Below are 19,585 nucleotides of genomic sequence, written 5' to 3'. Positions count from 1 at the left end.
GCTAGTGTTAGATTGGTGTGTGTGCCATGGTCTGCATGACTGGAGTGAACTGCACTCTTTTCCACACTAAGGCAAACTGAGGGAAAGGAGCAGGTGGAGTTCCTGTTAGTCTCTCTCTGTTGATGTCACACTCAGGAATTAGCCACAGACCACACCCACAAACTGCCCTCAGATTAGCTTCAGTTTTCCCGACATCCAGAGTTGTTCCCTAGAACCAGAAAGTTGAAAGGCAACTGACCTTCAATGCAAATTGAGATTCAATATTGCGTTGCCTTATCTAATGGCCATTTGAAAGCAGCTGTCTGAAAGCTTGGCATCATGGCAGCGTCCATACTTAGCTGGGAACGTCTTGCTTTGGGGGACACTTCAAGGCAGCAACAAGTTCAGTCATCCTCCTGTTACTTTCAAATTCCGTACATGCTCCAATGTGCTGCTGAAAGTCCTGATTCTCTCAAATTAAAAACGGTTGGCCTCAGAGCAAAGGAAAGCCTCTTTGGATGTCAACTGAATTTTAATGTTACAGCCCGTCAAAGGAGTTTCAGTTGGCTATAATTGTCAGTCAGTTGGTTCCTCTGTCAAACCCATGTTCCTAGCTTATGTTTTAGCTGCAGCTAAACAAAGAGGAAGTCATTTGCGGGCGCGTCAACATCTCAAACCACGAGGCGAGGCAGGCATCATTGTTAACAGGCAATACCGTCAAAGTATTTTCAGTCAGCTATGTGAGTCTCAGATGATGAGAGGCTGGCTGTGCATAGATCGCAGGTGCCTCGTCCTGCCAGGCGGCAGGCAGTGCCAGAAGCGCTGAGTGAAGCTGGTGACGGTGCAGATGAAGAGCTTTCACCTTGGAGCCCCACAGACGGCAGACTCAGGCCTGGTGCAGGCACAGACTGCTGACTGTTGATCCTCCTGTGAGAGACAAAGTGATAGTGTATCACAGTCATACATGTGCAATAGCACTTACCCATAAGGCCCCAAGATTGTTGACAGTGTAATGCTAGTTCTTTATGAGGCTTGGAAGATCATTTGCTTGGGTTAGCTAGCATTTATTAAGTTGAAAATCAGTGAGCATAAAAAAATATTATTACTATAATTGTATTCTTTACTTTGTATACTGCAAAACTGTACTTAGCATGTAAAGATATGCTCTTTAGTGTACGCACTCCTTAAATGCACAATCCGTATTCTTTGTGTGCAGTTACAAATGTAATCAGATTGGTTTTGAGAAAAGACGAGAGCATGTAGTGTGTACTGCAGAGTTCAAGTCATTTCTGCTGTCTCCTTCCTCTAACTTTAGCTGGATGACAGATTGCAGATTGGGACCCTGGTGCATCCCAGAACATCTGAAATATCCATCACCCTCGAAGGGCGGGGACTGAAAGGGGGAGGTAAGATGATGGTTAAAGGTGAACGAAAACACTGAGGTGAACAGAAATTGTTTGTTAGATAAATATATTTATCATTCGGAAGTTAATTTGTAACTTTTCAATCATTTGTACTTTCATAATTGGACTACAGGGAGGTTTGGACAGACCACGCCCCCTTTGGTTGAGTTTCTGAAGGATATTCTCAGAAGATATCCGGAAGGAGGCCAAATCTTGAAAGTGAGTGTCATTTATTTAAGATTTTTATACAGTTGTGAAAACAATTGCCAAAATAGGCTTTACTCTTCCTTAAGACAATCATTTATCATTACCTAGTGGCATTTCACAGTAGAAATGGAAGATGTAAACATTTGGACAAGGCAAGTTTGCTTATGCTGAAACTTAAATGTACACATGGAGGATCAGAGAATTGATTTGTCAGTAAATATTCTAATGAAAATATATTATTTTAGCATTGTCTCTGAATGTGTCTGCTACAGTACCCTACATCTTTTTGTTCTATTTTTAAGGAGCTTATTCAGAATGCTGAGGATGCTGGTGCCACGGAGGTCAAGTTTATGTTTGATGAGACAGAATATGGATTGGAGTCACTGTGGTCACCTGAAATGGCCCAGTATCAAGGTATCAAGGTTTATTCATTTGTGAACTGACGAGATACACATTGGTCATTTTAGTTTTGTTAGTACAAAAGTGGTTTATACTGATATTAAGGTTTTGTCTGACTATGGTTTAGTTTCGGTCTTGAAAATGGGCTCTCATTTCTGCATTGGATTTGTTGTGTTGGTTGCAGGAACTGCGCTGTATGTGTACAACAATGCCGTTTTCACGACTGAGGACTGGAATGGAATTCAAGAGATTGCGAGGAGCAGAAAAAGAGAGGACCCTTTGAAAGTTGGCCGGTTTGGAATTGGGTTCAACTCTGTGTATCACATTACAGGTGAGCTTTACTCTTCAGTAATATTTTTAGTTTGTGTGTTTTTCTCTTTGTTTATGCATCACATATTTGTTTTCTTTTGTTTAACTGGATTTTCCCAGATGTTCCCAGTATATTCAGTGGAGACCAGATTGGCATACTAGATCCTCACCAGACTCTGTTCGGAGTCCATGAATCTGGGCAATGTTGGAACCTGAAGACAGACGCTAAGGAGATCAAAGAGCTGACTGACCAGTTTGCCCCCTACATCGGCTTATTTGAGAACTCAGAGAAAACCATCAAAGACGGAAGTTTCAATGGAACGCTGTTCCGCTTTCCCCTGCGAGTGAAGCCATCCCTGCTAAGTGGTAACATTTACAACAAAGAGAAAGTTCTGGAGCTCTTTGAGTCTTTCAAGGCCGATGCTGACACAGTTCTCCTATTCCTCAAGAGTGTCCAGAAGGTGTCCTTACATGTGCGAGAGTCGGATGGTACAGAGCGCATGCTCTTTAAAGTGACAGCAGGTGAGAACCCCGAGGACAAGCTAGAGAGGCCCAACTCCCTGAAGACCCTGGGTCTGGCCACAGACAGCTACAGCAATAGTGTTCCGAGTAGCACCATCACCTGTGCCACGTACCAGGTCAACATCGAGACCCAGGATGAGACAGCCAAGGAGACCCAGAGGACAACCTGGTTGGTGTGCAACGGAGTTGGGGGCCGGGGAATGTGCAGTGACCTGGACTCGCTGGCGGACGACCTAAAGTTCATCCCCACTATTGGCATCGCCCTGCCTCTCACCCTCATTGACGCGGACAAGGGGGCCACTTCAGGTTTCTCAGGACGGGCTTTCTGCTTCCTCCCGCTGCCCCCCGGAGAGGAGAGCATGACGGGGCTCCCCGTCCACGTCAGTGGCTTCTTCGGCCTCACAGACAACCGCAGGAGCATCAAATGGCGGGAGGTGGACCAGTGGAGGGACCCTGCAGCCCTCTGGAATGAGTTGCTGATCATCACTGTAATTCCCCGGGCCTACTTCACCCTCATCACTGAGGCCATCAAGAGGATCCAAACCAAGAAGGACCAAGACTTCCCCCTATCCCCCAGGGGAACGTATGGGGCCTGGCCGGATCTGAACCAGACCAGGCCCCGCTGGAGGCCCATCCTGGAGCCACTGTTCCGTGACTTGTTGGAGCAGCCAGTCATCTACTCTCTCAGTAACAGCTGGATCCGTGTGGAAGAGGCTGTGTTCTCAGAGCTCGACATGGACGAGGACATCAATGAAACTGTGATCAGCTACCTCCAAAGCTCAGGAATGCAGGTGTCCAAGGTGCCCGCCGCAGTAGACTCAGTCTTGGCCGCCCATCGAACCGGGCTGGACTGTGTGAAGAAGGTGAACCCCCCTCTGGTACGGCAGGTGATAAGGAAGACCCGACACAAAGGGTCCTCGCAGGAGAAGCTCCTGTTGCTGGAGTTTGTCCTTAGCGATGCCTGTTACAGTGACCTCATTGGGCTGGAGCTCCTACCCCTGCAAGATGAGACGTTTGCTGCTTTCTCATCTTCTGTCAGTGATAAGGATGCCGTTTACATCGCTTCTGAGGAGTACCCGAGGTACTGTAGAACTTATCACACTCTGTTCATTCCTGATCAACCCAGTTTGTGTTAGCATAATGCATATTTACATTACATTTAGTCATTTAGCAGACGCTCTTATCCAGAGCGACTTACAGTAAGTACAGGGACATTCCCCCGAGGCAAGTAGGGTGAAGTGCCTTGCCCAAGGACACAACGTCAGTTGGCACGGCCGGGAATAGAACTGGCAACCTTCGGATTACTAGCCCGATTCCCTCACCGCTCAGCCACCAGACTCCCTTTGGAATATATAAAGTTATTAGTGACATTTCAGTGGAACAACTATACTACTACTACTACTGTAATAATGTCTGATTCTTTGTGAAGGTCCCTGTACCCAGGTCTAGAAAGGCGCTTCATCATGGACAGCATTAAACCCTCAGTGATGGATAGCTTAAAGGATGCCTCCAAAAGCAGAGGTAAATCCCCTCTCACAAGAAACATGACGTGCTGCACTAACACTTTATTTTGTCTTGGATAATTGTCAGTGAGGAATCCAAATCTTAGAGTCTGGCCCCACATGTCTTTGAGTTATAATCAATATCCAAGTATTGCTTACTGTCCTAAAATGTAAACATACAGAGTAGATTCAATAGAATAGACTGCAAAGCAATGAAACTCTGTTCGTGGTTAAGGTATAAGGCTTATGCATGTTTTAAACCGGGTGGTAATAACTCTTGGTCCCGCCGCTCCCATGCTGCACCCCTGGGACATGAAATCTGGTGCACTGCTGATAGATAATTTATTACTGCTGAGCAGGCAGATGGGAGAGTCGGTTTTGTGCCTCACATTCCACTCACAGCTATCAGATCCTGGACACGCATACGCCTATATCCAACCTGGAGTTTGCCAAAAGGCCCATGAACTCTGGGGGAAAATGCTGAAGTCACAGAATTTGAAGACACAAAGTGCTAACTTGTCCGCAACCTCATCCCTGTTAAACGCCTAATAAGCTTTTTTCCTCGTTTACATATTACTGTTATAACACTGTCTCCATGGTTTTACAGCAGCTGCACTGTAAACACAAAGTCATTCAGTAAATCAGCCCTGTATTCTGCTGCTGCAGGCCTCTCCAGACCACCATTAGGGGTCGATGTATTATGTTCTCAGCTATCAACTATATTTAATACATTAATTAATATTTGATTACTAAATGATTGTTATTTGGGATCTACTGTTTGTGCAGTAGAGTAAATGGAACCATTGCTCAAATCTCTAAAACATGTCCTTTGAACTAAATTGCAGTGCAACAGTATCTTTGGGGGTGTTCAGGTAGGTATTGTGAGGTGTGCTGTTACGTCATAATCAAAGTTTTACAGTAACCCAAACCAATGGCAGATATTTAGTGGGCATTATGACAACTGTGAGAACCCCTTTCGAGAAAGTAATTTCTGCTTTGAACATTGTTCAGTCAAATATTGAATATAATACAGTAAATAAATAAAAATCTGTGTATTATCTATTTAACTATACGCATTTTAACATACTATTCGTGCTACTATTGGGACATTGTTTGGTTTTCACTTACGAGTTCCTTGAAATGTTCTCCAGCTGTGTATATTGCACTCATATCAGTAATTACCTCAACAGCTTTGAACTATTTATAAAAGTGTACTTCACACTAGGCTGAAAGGTATCTTAACCCAATGTGTGACTCTTAGATATGGCAGTCAAAATAAATGTCCAATGTTATGGTAATCTTGGGATTTGATCTGTGCATCAAAGATAAAGATACTAAATATTAGTACCTGGTACTACCTAATATAGCTGGTGTGTTGTGTGCATGTCATGCACTGCATGGTGAATCAGATTGTTTAGTGCTTTTCATTATTCAAATACTGTCAATGTAGTCAAAATGATACAGATAATATAGCTATAAATCATATTAAGTTAATAAACTTAATTGATGATCCTTTAATACTAATACATATATGTTATTATATGTGCAATGTGTGTTCAAATGTGTGTGTTTTTTAAGGGAGTGTGCAGCTACAAATGGGCTTGTGTGTGTCCGGTGTGGCCCCCGTCTATCCAATGAGATAAAACTTGTACAAAATCTCCAATCTCTTTCCTATAACCAGCAATGAGTACCTTATTTGGGATATTAAAAAGTGAATGTTCTTAAATAATTAATAAATGTGGCTGACTTGTGCTTTTGCATTGCTTATAGGAAGACCTTGCACTCAGGTACAAGTGCTCACACCTGACCGATCAGCAAGACTCATAAAGGACATCCTTTCAACAGCCTGGCCTACCAGAGACTTCACTGTCCAATGGTGTCCTGGGAATCGAGAGAAGAAGCATCCCACTCTCTCGTGGCTGAAGAGGGTCTGGAAGCATCTCTATATTAACTTTCCTGATGACCTAAGTACCTTTGAAGACATGCCTTTGATCCCAAATGTGCCCCTGGAGGAAAGTGATGACACTATTGAGCTCATGCGTCTGAAAAATCCTTCACCCATTATCATGGTGGATGAGGAAGAGGCCCCGCTTTCCGAAAGCCTCCTTGAACTGATGAAAAAGCTTGGGGCAGTAGTAGTCCAAAAATTAGATTCCTCTCTGCAGCATCCTCTGCTGAAGAACTACATCCACCCTGTTTCTCCCAGCATGCTCCTACAAATTATGGACAGAACATCAACACAAAGAGTCGCAAGCCAAGTTTCATCCTTCTCTGTCAAACAAAAGGTAGCACTCCGAAACTTTCTTGCTGGGCTGGCTGATGTCACAGAGAAAGAGAAGAGAATCCTCCAGGAACTGACCATCTTTGAGAAAGTAGGGCCCTGCTCAGACAAAAGCACCCCAACGTTTACCTCATTGAAGGGGGCCAGAGCATTACATCATACTGCCAAGTATCCACCTGAGGTGAAACTGTCGATAAATGTTGTAGGCTGTTGTGATGAGGCATCCATTCGTCTCATCAAGCTGCTTAATGTAGAACAGGTGAAAACTACAGAGTGCTTTAAGCTGGTTGTGCAAGACATCGAGAAGGGGTTCTACACAAAAGATGAGATAACTAAAATCATGCTCTGGGCTCTTAAGCATCTGTCCTTCCTAAAGAATGAAAACTCAGCTGTGATTGGATGGCTTTCCAGTCTGAAGTTTATTCATATCACTTCAGGAAAACCTGTTGCAGCCACAGACCTATTTGATTCTGAACTGGAGATTCTGCAAGACCTGTTTTACATGGAGGAAAAAACTAGATTTCCCACTAAAACATACACATCTTCCCCTGATATTCTCCATTCACTAAGACAACTTGGACTTAAAAACGAAGTGCAACTCACTGAAAAAGATGTGCTCCAAGTGGCCAGGAAGATAGAAGAATTACAAGGTGGCAAGGAGCCAGTGTGGGACTCATTGGTTAAGAAGGCTAAAACACTGCTGCAAATACTGAATAGACAAACCAAGTTGGTTAAATCTTCAGAAGCTCAAGCTTCACTGCAGACACTGAAATGGGTGCCAGTGTGCAAGGATAGACCTCTTAATTACCCAAAGTCGCTTGCTTGGATGGGAGACTCCTTGAACATCTCCTCTTTCTCGGAAATGTGCGATATATCTCATGCAGTGCTTGTGGGATCCCCAGTTGCACTTGTGGAGCGTACATCTGCAGGTATGAAGAAGGCCCTGAAGTTGTCCATCGAGCCACAGGTTGACCAAGTGCTACAGCACCTAAAAGCAGTGAATGACTGGCATAGATCTCAGGCATTCACCACAGAAGACTGGTATCAGTTCCAGCAGATTTTATTTGAGATTTACAACTTCATGCAAGCACATCTTGAGGATGCAAGAGAGGCTATGAAGTCATTACCCTTTGATTGGGTTTGGACTGGCAAGACATTTTCATCACCTGGCCAAACAGTCTTGAAACCTATTTCTGACCTGGATTTGCAACCCTACCTGTATTCTTTGCCAAAAACGATTGCAAAGTTTAACAAACTATTCAAATTTTGTGGTTCAATTGACGAGGTTGTTCCAAGCCATGTTTTTGAGGTAATAAACACAATACGGCAAAGATGTGAAGGAGACATGACCAAGGAAGAAAGCAAACATAATTTGCACCTCCTGATAAACATTTTAAGATGGCTGTATAGCAGTCAAATTTCTGTGGAGATTGACATGCATGTGCCCATCCTCTCCTACAAGGACCCAAGCAAACTCGCCATGAAACCTATTCATGAGTGCACCTACTGCGACATCAAGGTGGATGATTTGAACGACCTACTTGACGATGCGTCGGAACCCATCATCTTAGTTCATGATGACATCCCTATGAAAACTGCAGAGTGGCTGAAAGTACCTTGTCTGAGTACGAGACTGATCAATCCAGAAAATCTTGGCTTTGAGCAGTCAGGTCAACGAGAACCTCTAACAGTGAGAATAAAGAACATTTTAGAAGAATATCCATCAGTCTCCGATATCTTTAAAGAGCTTCTTCAGAATGCAGACGATGCTAATGCTACAGAGTGTAGCTTCCTAATTGACATGCGAAAGAATGCTGATATTCGAGAAAACTTGCTTGATCCTGGCATGATTATATGCCATGGCCCTGCCTTGTGGTCATTCAACAACTCTGTATTCTCAGACACTGACTTCCTGAACATCACAAGGTTAGGTGGATCAATGAAGAGATGTGAAGCAGACAAAGTTGGAAAATTTGGCCTGGGTTTCAACTCAGTGTATCACATCACTGACATCCCCATCATAATGAGCAGAGAGTTCATGATCATGTTTGATCCAAATATCAACCATATCAGTAAGCATATAAGAGACAGGTCCAACCCAGGAATTAAAATCAACTGGAGCAAACAACAAAAACGACTGAGAAAATTCCCCAATCAGTTCAAACCTTTTATCAACGTGTTCAACTGCCAACTCCCTCTGGCTCAAGAGTGCCCCTACAAGTATGAAGGAACACTTTTCAGACTGCCGTTTAGGACAGAACAGGAGGCATCAGCGAGTGAGATAAGCAGCATCTATTACAACACCACAGACATCTACTCCCTTGTCGATGAGTTCAGCATATGTGGCCATCGGCTCATTCTTTTCACACAGCATGTCGGCTCCATGGTACTGAAGTATCTGAAATATGAAGAGCCAAACCCTGCTGCAGCACAAGATGTCGTTGCCATAAACAAAAGTGTCTGGTCATCCAAAGCAGCGTATGGCCCACTAAGCATCCTGAAGTCTGCTGCAAAAGTGATGAAAAAGGTGGGAAGCACCAACAGGGTGCCAGCCGACGTTCCCAAGTCCGGCTGCATCATACGCATAATGGTGGAAGAGTTTCACAATGTGTTCAAGCGCATAGTTGATCTCCAGTCCCCCCTCTTCCGAGGTTCTGAAGAGGATCCAAACTCATACTTTGAGATGGCTGCCAAAGGTGTTCAATCGAGACGACTCACAGATGAAATGCCCCAAAAGGCAATTGAAACAACAAACTGGCTCATATGTTCATGTATGGATGTAACCGAAGCTCTCAAATTCTCCCTAGGGGAGACTGGAAAACGACTCGGACTAGTGCCTTGTGGGGCGGTGGCTGTTTTGCTCTCAGAAGAGGAAAACAGAAAATGGACAGTCAAGACGAACAACAGTCCAATAGGTGAGGTGTTTTGTTATTTACCTCTCAGAATCAAAACAGGCTTGCCAGTCCATGTCAATGGCTGTTTTGCTGTGACCTCTAATCGCAAGGAGATCTGGAAAACAGACACCAAAGGCCACTGGAACTCTGTGTTCATGAGGCATGTGATTGTGAAGGCGTATCTGGAAGCCCTCAGTATGCTTCGCTCCATGGCAGAAAGTGGAGAACTGCTTGATTACAACTACTTTGCAGCATGGCCTGATCCAAGTGTTGTGCATGACGACTTCACATTGATCAGCCAAGGTGTCTACCAAGAAATAGCCAAAGGAGGTGACAGTGATCAAGCAAGAGTTTTCTCTGATGGCAATACCTGGGTGTCAATCAAGCAAGTCCGGTTTCTAGATGACACCTTGCTCTGTAGGCCAGACATCGGCCCTGCTGCTTTCAAGATATTCTTGAAGTATCTCAAAAAGAGCGGTTCACAAGACCTTTGTGCAGTTGAGCTTCCTGATTGGGTAAAGGAGGGTTTTGATGATGCTGGGTGCAAGGGCAAGCTGATGGAGAACACCCTCACAGAGAAACAGTTCTTCTCAGATGTATTTTTCCCCCATATCCAAGACATTGATAAAGAGCTCCGAGACCCCCTGATGCAATATGTCTTGAATGAAAAATTGGATGAATTTGCATCAATTCTGAGAGAGACACCATGCATTCCATGCTCAGGTCCAGATCAGCAGTTGGTCTTACCATCAAAGCTAATCCATCCAGAAGGGAGAGTTGCCAAACTTTACAATGCTGATGATGGTCGCTTTCCTGAAGGAACCTCAAAAGACTACCTGAATCCAGTGTGCTTAGTCAAGTTACTGCAGCTGGGCATGGTGAAGGACGACCTCTTGTGGGAGGACCTGATTGAACGTGCCGAATCAGTGATAGGTCTAAATGAAACTGATCACACTGCAGCGTGCTTTCGCAGTAGCATACTGCTCAGTCTCATTGATGAAAAGCTCAAAGTGAAAGACTCTGGAGCCGAAGAGCTTCTGGAAAAGCTAAAGGGTATTCGTTTCCTTCCATTTTTGACAAAACCTGCAGGCTTTTCCTTACCTTGGCATGGGAACAATTACTCTCCTTCCAACATGTTCTCCGCCAGAGATCTATTTACAACTGATCATCAGGACACAGTGTGCCTGATGAAGCCACTCCTGAATGAAAATTCCCCATCTTTCAAAGGTTGTGGCCCAATTACACTAGCTGTGAAAGACATTCTTGGATTGATACGAAAGCCCACCATTGGACTAGTCATTGGTCAACTCAGGGAACTATCTAAATCATTTGATGGAGTTACCTTGTATCAGGAAAACATAACAAATGCTTGCTACAAGTACCTGCATGAGGAGATGCTACAAGATAGTACAACAAAGGAAGAAATCACGGAGGAGCTGAAAACCTTTAGCTCTATTCTTGTGGAAAACACATATGTGAATCCCTCAAAGGTTGCATTCCACCTCAACTTTGACGCAGCACCTTATCTGTACCAACTTCCCAACAAGTACAGAAACAGTTGTCGTGAGCTCTTTGAGAATGTCGGTGTCCAGTCAAGCTTCACCGTCGAGAACTTCTCTGCAGTCCTCGAAGTATTAAGACAGGAATGTGGCCGACGGGCACTCTCTGAGGAGAACTTTCAGCTGTCTCGCAGAATCATAAGTGAAGGTATCTGGAGCTTAATCAGAGACAAAAACCAAGAATTTTGCCAAGCCAATTATGGAGAGATTCTCCTACCTGATACCCATTTTACATTGCAGCCATCCAAATCCCTGTGCTACAATGACTGTCCATGGATTAAAGTCAGAGACTCAACTGTGAAATATTGCCATTCAGATATTCCAAGAGAAGTTGCTGTAAAATTGGGAGCTGTGCCCAAACGTCACAAAGCTTTGGAAAGGTATGCCTCAAACATCTGCTTTACTACACTTGGAAGTGAGTTTGGACAGAAAGAAAAACTTACAAGTAGAATCAAAAGCATTCTCAATGCTTACCCGTCAGAAAAGGAAATGCTGAAGGAGCTCCTTCAAAATGCAGATGATGCCAAAGCCACTGAAATCTACTTTGTGTTTGATCCAAGAACACACCCCACAGACAGAATATTTGATGACAAATGGTTCCCAATGCAAGGTCCATCACTTTGTGTCTATAACAATCAGCCTTTTACTGAAGACGATGTCAAAGGAATCCAAAACTTAGGAAGAGGAACAAAAGAAGCCAACCCAGGCAAAACTGGACAATATGGCATAGGATTCAACTCAGTCTATCATATCACTGACTGTCCATCCTTTATTTCAAACAATGACATTCTTTGCATCTTTGATCCACATGCACTATATGCACCCGGGGCAACATCTGTCAGTCCTGGAAGAATGTTTAGAGATTTGGACTCAGACTTTAGATCTCAGTTTTCCGATGTTCTAGGTCTGTACTTGGGTGCTCATTTCAAGCTTGAACACTCCACAATGTTCAGATTCCCCATACGATCTACGGAAATGGCAAAAATATCAGAGATTAGCTCTGTTCCTGCATCAGACCGAATGGTGCAAAACCTTTTGGACAAACTTAAAACTGATGGGGTGGAGCTCCTTATGTTCCTCAACCACATGGAAAAAATATCAATTTGTGAAATTGAGAATGCTACTGGTGACCTCAAAGTGCTCTACTCTGTGACCGCCAAAATCACAGACGGTGACCGTCTAAAGCGCAAGCAGTTCCATGCCTCAGTTGTGGATAGTGTGACAAAAAAGAAGCAGCTCATGCAAATCCCAGTCCAACAAATAACTTACACAATGGATATTGAAGACTCTGATGGCAATTTAACAACCTGGATGGTTTGCAACCGATCTGGCTTCTCCAGCGTTGAGAGTGTCTCTAAAAGTGTGATCTCAGCCCACAAGAATGAAGACATTACTCTGTTTCCTCGTGGGGGAGTGGCTGCATGCATTAGTCATAATTACAAAAAACCTCACAGAGCATTCTGCTTCCTACCTCTCTCATTGGAAACTGGTTTGCCCTTTCATGTCAATGGGCATTTTGCCTTGGATTCTGCCAGGAGAAACCTCTGGAGAGATGACAATGGAGTTGGCGTGAGAAGTGACTGGAACAACAATTTGATGACATCTCTGATAGCCCCAGCCTATGTTGAGCTGTTGATCCAGCTTAAGAGACGATACTTCCAGGGACCCGATCCTACCATGACAGTTTTACAAGGAACACCAATTCACATTGTCAAAGACTCTCTGAGAAAATTTATTTACTTCTTCCCAGTCAACAGACTTGACATACAGCCAGATTGGTACTGCCTTGTTAAAGCAGTGTACAACTGCATTCATGCAGACCTGAAACGTCTACTTCCTGTTGTAAGGGCACCGCACACTGACAACACAGACATGCACTCTGCCATCTATATCTCATGGGTGAACACATCCTCTGCAAACAAAGGTCAAGCCTTTTTTGACAACCTGCTGCAAGACGAACTTCAACATCTGAAAAACACAGAGTACAACATTACAACCCGGAAGTCAGTGGCTGAGAATGTATACAGACTCAAGACTCTGCTCTTGGATGTGGGCTTCAACTTGGTCTACAGCTGTGATGAAACAGCCAGTCTTTTCTTCTGTCTGGAGGATGCAGGCATTCCAGTGAGCTACGTGACCTCAGAAGATGTCCGCAACTTTCTCCACACTTTCTCATCCCCAGACACTTGTTGCCAGGTTGGAAAACTACCATGTCGACTCCAGCAGTCAAATTACAAACTCTTCCACAGTCTGAAGCTGATCGTTGACTACTGCTTTAAAGATATAGAAGAGAATGAAGTCAGCATTGAGGGCCTTCCACTGCTGATGACTATGGACAACATACTCCAGGTGTTTGACTCAAAAAGACCAAAGTTTCTGACCACACACCATGACTTGATAACCCAAAGGAAAGAGCTGTTCATGAACACACTGTACTTAAAGTACAGCAATATCTTGATTAAATCCGGTGTTGCAAAGGTCTTTGACATCAGCAGTTTTGGTGAACTACTGAGTTCTGTACTACCTCGTGAGTATCGGACAAGGATCACTGTGAAGTGGAGAGACAGCTTTGCCAGTGAATCCTGGCTCAAAAGTGTATGGCACTTCATTGGCGAGAACATTGCTATTAAGGAAGAACAGGCAGACATCAAACCGAGCTTTGATACAGTTCTTGACATCCTGAAAGACTGGGCTTTGCTGCCTGGAATCAAATTCATGGTTTCAAGCAGCAAATTAGTCGTCCCTGAACACGATGTGTTGTTGCCTATGAGTTTGATAAACACAGCTATCTTTCCAAATGGCCAAAATGACAAAGTCTTCCACACTCTAATGAAAAGTGGGTGCATTCAGCTTGCAGTGAACAAAATATGTGTCAAAGAGAGCCCTCTCTTACCTTTCCTGGCACACCATACAGCAAACATTGACAATCCATCCAGTATTCTAAAAGCACTAGAGTACATGATTCAGACATCATCTTTTAAAGCAGGAAACTTGTCTGACAAAGATTTTGAGGCTGTTCTGTTGTATTTTAATTCCAACTTGACCAACCTATCTCCTGAAGACACACGCAGTTTGAAATTGCTCCCATGCTTCAAAGCAGCCAGTGGCAGATACATCAGCATTGCTAACTTTGGTTCATGCTATGTTCTAGTTAAAAGCATCCCTTCTGTAGATATGGAAAAATGGGCCCACACAACCTCCTTTGGCTTTTTGGCAGACAATCCACAGCTAAAGGAATTGTACAACTTTCTTGGATGTAGTCCAATTGATGATCTGGAAGTCTACCTGAAGCACCTCCTACCAAAATTTGACAGTCTGTCATACGATAGCAAAATCGAACATCTTGTCTATTTGAAGGAAAGACTTCTGGGAATGGAAGAGTCATGTGTGATGAAGGAGCAGCTGTATGAGAAACTAGAAAGTCTGTCATTCATCTATGACTACACAAACAGACTCAAGCCTGCCAAACAGTTCTATGATGAAACAGTGAAGGTATTTGAAGTAATGCTGCCATCCAAGTCCTTCATTTCAAATGACTTCTTTAAGAAAGTTGAGCATGCATCAAATCCAAAAAATGGAACGGCGTTCATGACATCATGGATCACATTTCTAAGGAACGTAGGTTTGAAGTACACTGTCTCGCAGCAGCAAATTCTTCAGTTTGCAAAAGAAGTCAGTATCAAATCTCAAACCGAGAATTGGTCAAATGATAAAGCCCAAAACATTGTGGATGTTCTTCTAAACCATATCTTCAATGACAGGACAGATCTATTTGTAGGCACTTTTCTTAAAGAGCTATCAATGATATCATTTCTGTGTCCTGAACGTGCACCCACAGACCTGATTCGGCTACACTCTCAATACCAAGAAATGAGTGGGATGCTTCCTATGATTCGATTCAATGGATCTCAAGTGAATCCAAAATTCAAGCAAACGGATATAATTCAGCTTCTTTGGACATCATGCCCTATTCTTTCAGAGAAAGCCACGCCTTCAGGCCTCAAAGATCAGGAAGGCAGCACACTCACAGGCCAAGAACAACTTGACCAGGTGCTGACTATGTTAGGCGTCAACTTAGAACCCCCACTGGAGAAAGTCATCTGCAACTGCAAAAACATCTGCAATATATCCAACCTGGATGACGACATGGTGAAAAGTAGGAACAAAATCCTGAGGTCCAGCTACGAGTTTCTCAATGCAGACAAGCGAGAGTTTCGCTACCATCTACGAGGAGTGGCATTTGTCATGGTTGAGGAGGGCTGGAAACTTCTAAAACCAGAGGAAGTTGTAATTAACTTGGACAATGAATCTGACTTCAAACCCTACCTTTACAAACTACCCCTGGAGCTGGGAACCTTTCACCAGTTGTTTAAGCTCTTGGGCACAGAGGATGTTGTTTCAACAAAGCAATATGTTGAAGTGCTGTGCCGCATTTACAGAAATTCAGAGGGAAAGCAGCTTGACCCCAATGAAATGAGAACAGTGAAAAGGGCTGTGTCTGGACTTTTCAAAAGTCTCCAGAATGACCCAGTTGAAATACGGAAAGACCTCGAAGGCCTCAGAGACTTGACATTCTATCTACCCAGTCACGATGGTAGGTTAGCCAAATCAAATAGTCTTGTGTTTGATGATGCTCCACACTTCAAAAGCAGAATTCAGGGCAACGTTGGTGTCCAGATGCTAGTTGACATGAGTCAGTGTTATCTTGGCAAAGACCATTCGTTCCATACCAAGCTGATCATGCTGCTCCCCCAGAAGCTAAGGCCAAGACTACTGAGTGGCATCCTTGAGGAGCAGCTGGACGAAGACTGTCCCAAAATGTGCCAGTTTGGAGCTCTCTGCTCACTTCAGGGTCGCCTCCAGCTACTATTGTCATCAGAACAGTTCATCACAGGACTGATCAGAATAATGAAGCACGAAAATGACAATGCGTACCTTGTGAATGAAGAAAAAGCCATAAGATTATGCAAAGCACTTTGTGAGGGGTTGAAGGTGTCCTGTTTCGAAAAACTTCAAACAACACTAAGAGTCAAAGGTTGCAGCCCCATCCCACATAGTCGGAGTGAGACATTGGCATTTCTGAAAAGATACGGGACAGCTGTTATTCATCTTTACATCCAGCACTCTGACAGCAAGGACATTAATTTCCTTTTGGCACTGGCAATGACCTTAAAGTCTGCAACCGACAATTTGATATCTGACACATCCTATCTGATTGCCATGCTGGGCTGTAATGATATCTACAGGATCACAGAGAAGCTTGACAACCTAGGTGTTAAGTATGACTCTACAGAGCCCTCAAAACTTGAACTTCCCCTTCCTGGAACTCCTATACCAGCGGAGATACATCATATTCTGCTGATGGACCCCATGAATGTGTTTTACCCTGGAGAATATGTGGGTTATCTTGTGGACTCTGAAGGAGGGGACATATATGGTTCCTACCAGCCAACCTACACATATGCCATAATAGTTCAAGAAGTGGAGAAAGAAGAAGAAGACAACCCAAACGTCCTTGGGAAATGTTTCCAGATTGACATTGGTTACAGTGAATACAAAATAGTTAGTTCTTTGGATTTGTACAAATTCTCCAGACAAGATGACAGTACCCAAAACATTCGGGATAGCAGCTCCCCATCGACTCCAACAAGTCCAGCGCAAAGCCGTTCATCTGGCCCACGAATGGTACCACCTCATTTGGCCGGGAAGGAAAATCACAGAGCCCCTCCAGCAAAACAAACTTCCAAAAAGATAAGACTAAGTGCATTGCCAGAAATTCTGAAAGAAGTGACCTTAGTAATCGAGCAAGCCTGGAAACTTCATGAAACTGAAAGGAAAAAGATTATTCGCAGGCTATATCTCAAGTGGCATCCTGACAAGAATGCAGACAATCTAGACATTGCTACAGAGGTCTTCAAGCACTTACAGAATGAGATCAACAGGATGGAGAAGCAATCTATGACTGAGCAGGGTACAGAAAGAGCATCCAGGAGGCCTTTCTCAACATCCTCCACTCGTTTCCAATCAGAAAAGTTTTCTTTTCAAAGGTTTTACACATCATGGAACCAGGAGGCAACAAGCCATAAATCAGAGCATCAACAGTTCCGGGAGCATTACTCTAGCTATGCAGGTTCATCTCATTCTAATCGTTTCTTTGTCCCCCCCACCTTCAAGTCTGTTGGTAACCCTGTAGAAGCCCGCAGGTGGCTCAGACAAGCAAGAGCTAACTTTTCAGCTGCTCGGAATGACCTTCACAAAAATGCCAATGAGTGGGTGTGCTTCAAATGCTACCTGGCCACAAAACTAGCATTGATAGCTGCTGATTACTCTGTCAGGGGAAAGTCAGACAAGGATGTGAAACCCACTGCACTGGCACAGAAAGTGGAAGAGTACAACTCACAGCTCAAAGGACTTGCCAATGATGTCCAAATCCTGGAGGGTTATGGCGTGGACAGCCTCCGAACCCGCTATCCTGACCTTTTGCCCTTTCCCCAAATCCCCAATGACAGATTCACATCTGAGGTCGCCATGAGAGTGATGGAGTGTACAGCACGAATCATCATCAAACTTGAAACCTTTGTGCAGCAAAAAATATAATACTGTCACACTGCTAACAGATATTATACTTTAGATTGAGAAAATATGCATAGATTCTACGAAAAATTTAATAAATCTAGTTAACAATGCGATGTTGATCTGTATCTTACTGTTTTGAGGCAAATACTAGAATCCAGCAGCTGTCAGCTTAGATGTACAGTACCCTTATTGGTTCGCTGGCCCATGCAAAATGTATACATGTACAGTATAATTATACCATATCTTAACAATTAGTGTCTTTAAGTAAATTAGGTTCTTTGCCCTTTTACAATGATAATAGTGATCTGAATTGCTGTACATATAAAATCCCAGCAATACTCAGTTTTTAACCAAAGTCCCCTGTTTATATTTTTTCCGTAAACTGAGTGCAACTATGCTGCTATTTACTTGATTTTCTATAAGATTATATTTTCCTGCCACAGACAAGCAGTCGACTGTAATTTGTTGACGTAATTCAAAATGCTAATTGATCCTTTTCACGTTTCAAATGTTGTCATGTAGTGTATTCTATTTGCAAGATTTGAAAACAAATCAACTACATTACAAACGTATTTGTACAATTGTCTTATATTTCAATTTTTTTATTTGCTGTTATATCCGTACCAGTTGTAATGCATATGTATCATAGCCCATTGCTTGTAAATGCTTAAAGCACTTTCTTGAAACACCTCCTGTACTTGTGCTCACACTTGTAGTAAGCTTGTATCACCTCAGCAGATAGGGAGAATTTGAATGTCATCAGAAATTTCCAAATGGTCCACTTGGCAGTAGCTTTCGTGTGTACTTAGAGAACATATCATCCATTGCTGAATATTTCTACTTGTCACCATACAATAATATGACAAATAGTCAAATTCAGAAGGGTATCTATTTTGGAGCGTAAGCTACTACAAATCTGTGTACTCGTCTACATTATAGTTCTATTAATAATAAGCCAACTTTAAATATAAAAAATACTAGATTGGACAATTTTGTATTAGTGTACCATTTGGGATAAATGTTTACTTTTGCCAATTCACTGTCTGTTAGTTAACTGTATGACTTGTTCATATTACTGGGGTATTTCAGGCAGCATCCTCATGTGGTGCTAGTTTTTGTTGTTTGCTGTACTATGTATTTTCATGAATGATTTTGGACTACAGATACACTGGTACTGGCAGCATATTGTTAATGTACATTTGATTCCTGTTTTTTTGTTATTTTCTTTCTTTGTTTAATGACATAACACCTCATATAATTGCGAGGTGTCCAGCCAAGGGCATTTCCTTGAAAATACGTTTGAAAGACCTTAGAAGAGGAAACCATATATCTGTCTTGATGTACGCTGCTGTGCCATAGTCAATAAATCCCCTCAAAGTAAATTGTGTCAGCTCCTCTCATGTAGCCCCTCCAAACAGTGGATAAAAGGGTAACCGAAATGAACTTACATATAGTTGTCAAAATAAAACAAAGCAAATTGCTGTCACATTGCTGGCAACTCTAGAATATTTTTGAAATAATTTACTTTTGATTTCATATGTATGTCACATTGATGGATATAAGTGGAATAGGGAATCCAAGTACAGAAACACTGAAGTGTTATCTCAATGTATGCATTCTGACTGTTGGTAATGGCATGGGATCTTGTGGATGTATAGTTAAGGATGATGAAATATTGCATGTTTGACTTTATTTTCTGAAGAAAATGAACAGTGGATAACAACTCCAATATGTTTGTTGGTCATCATGGTTACGGGAACTCTCATAAAATACCGAATGTGCCACTGTTGCAGAAATGTTCCACTAGAGTGCATTAGAGAGCAATATAAATAAGATCTACTATATATGATATCGCTTCAAGACAGCAATGTAGAGATTCCCTATCAAAATAAAAAGGTTTCTTTCCCAGACAATTCTATGCATTCAAATGGTGTGTTGTAATATCTGCACAGAA

The 19,585-nt window shown here is 42.9% G+C and overlaps 1 protein-coding gene across 1 annotated transcript; it reads left to right on the top strand.

Moving 5' to 3' along the window:
- The first annotated feature begins 1,972 nt into the window (after positions 1-1,972).
- sacs (sacsin molecular chaperone) lies at positions 1,973-19,583 on the top strand. Its single transcript, XM_067245637.1, has 5 exons — positions 1,973-2,003; positions 2,173-2,319; positions 2,418-3,900; positions 4,249-4,340; positions 6,092-19,583. Exons 1-5 carry the CDS (start codon positions 1,988-1,990, stop codon positions 17,650-17,652), a joined length of 13,299 nt encoding a protein of 4,432 aa, XP_067101738.1. The 5' UTR covers positions 1,973-1,987; the 3' UTR covers positions 17,653-19,583.
- The last annotated feature ends 2 nt before the right edge of the window (positions 19,584-19,585 follow it).

The sequence above is a fragment of the Osmerus mordax genome, chromosome 11 (genome assembly GCF_038355195.1).
Source record: "Osmerus mordax isolate fOsmMor3 chromosome 11, fOsmMor3.pri, whole genome shotgun sequence".
Classification (NCBI taxonomy): Eukaryota; Metazoa; Chordata; class Actinopteri; order Osmeriformes; family Osmeridae; genus Osmerus; species Osmerus mordax.
Note: the sequence above shows the minus strand (reverse complement) of the source record. Positions and strands in the feature narration are given on the sequence as shown.

What these genes read in the sequence shown, in the direction of transcription:
- sacs (XM_067245637.1), top strand. An exon ending in GCTTCTGAGGAGTACCCGAG is followed by an intron (nt 3,901 to 4,248) that starts GTACTGTAGAAC and finishes TTCTTTGTGAAG; the next exon opens with GTCCCTGTACCCAGGTCTAG. An exon ending in GGATGCCTCCAAAAGCAGAG is followed by an intron (nt 4,341 to 6,091) that starts GTAAATCCCCTC and finishes CATTGCTTATAG; the next exon opens with GAAGACCTTGCACTCAGGTA.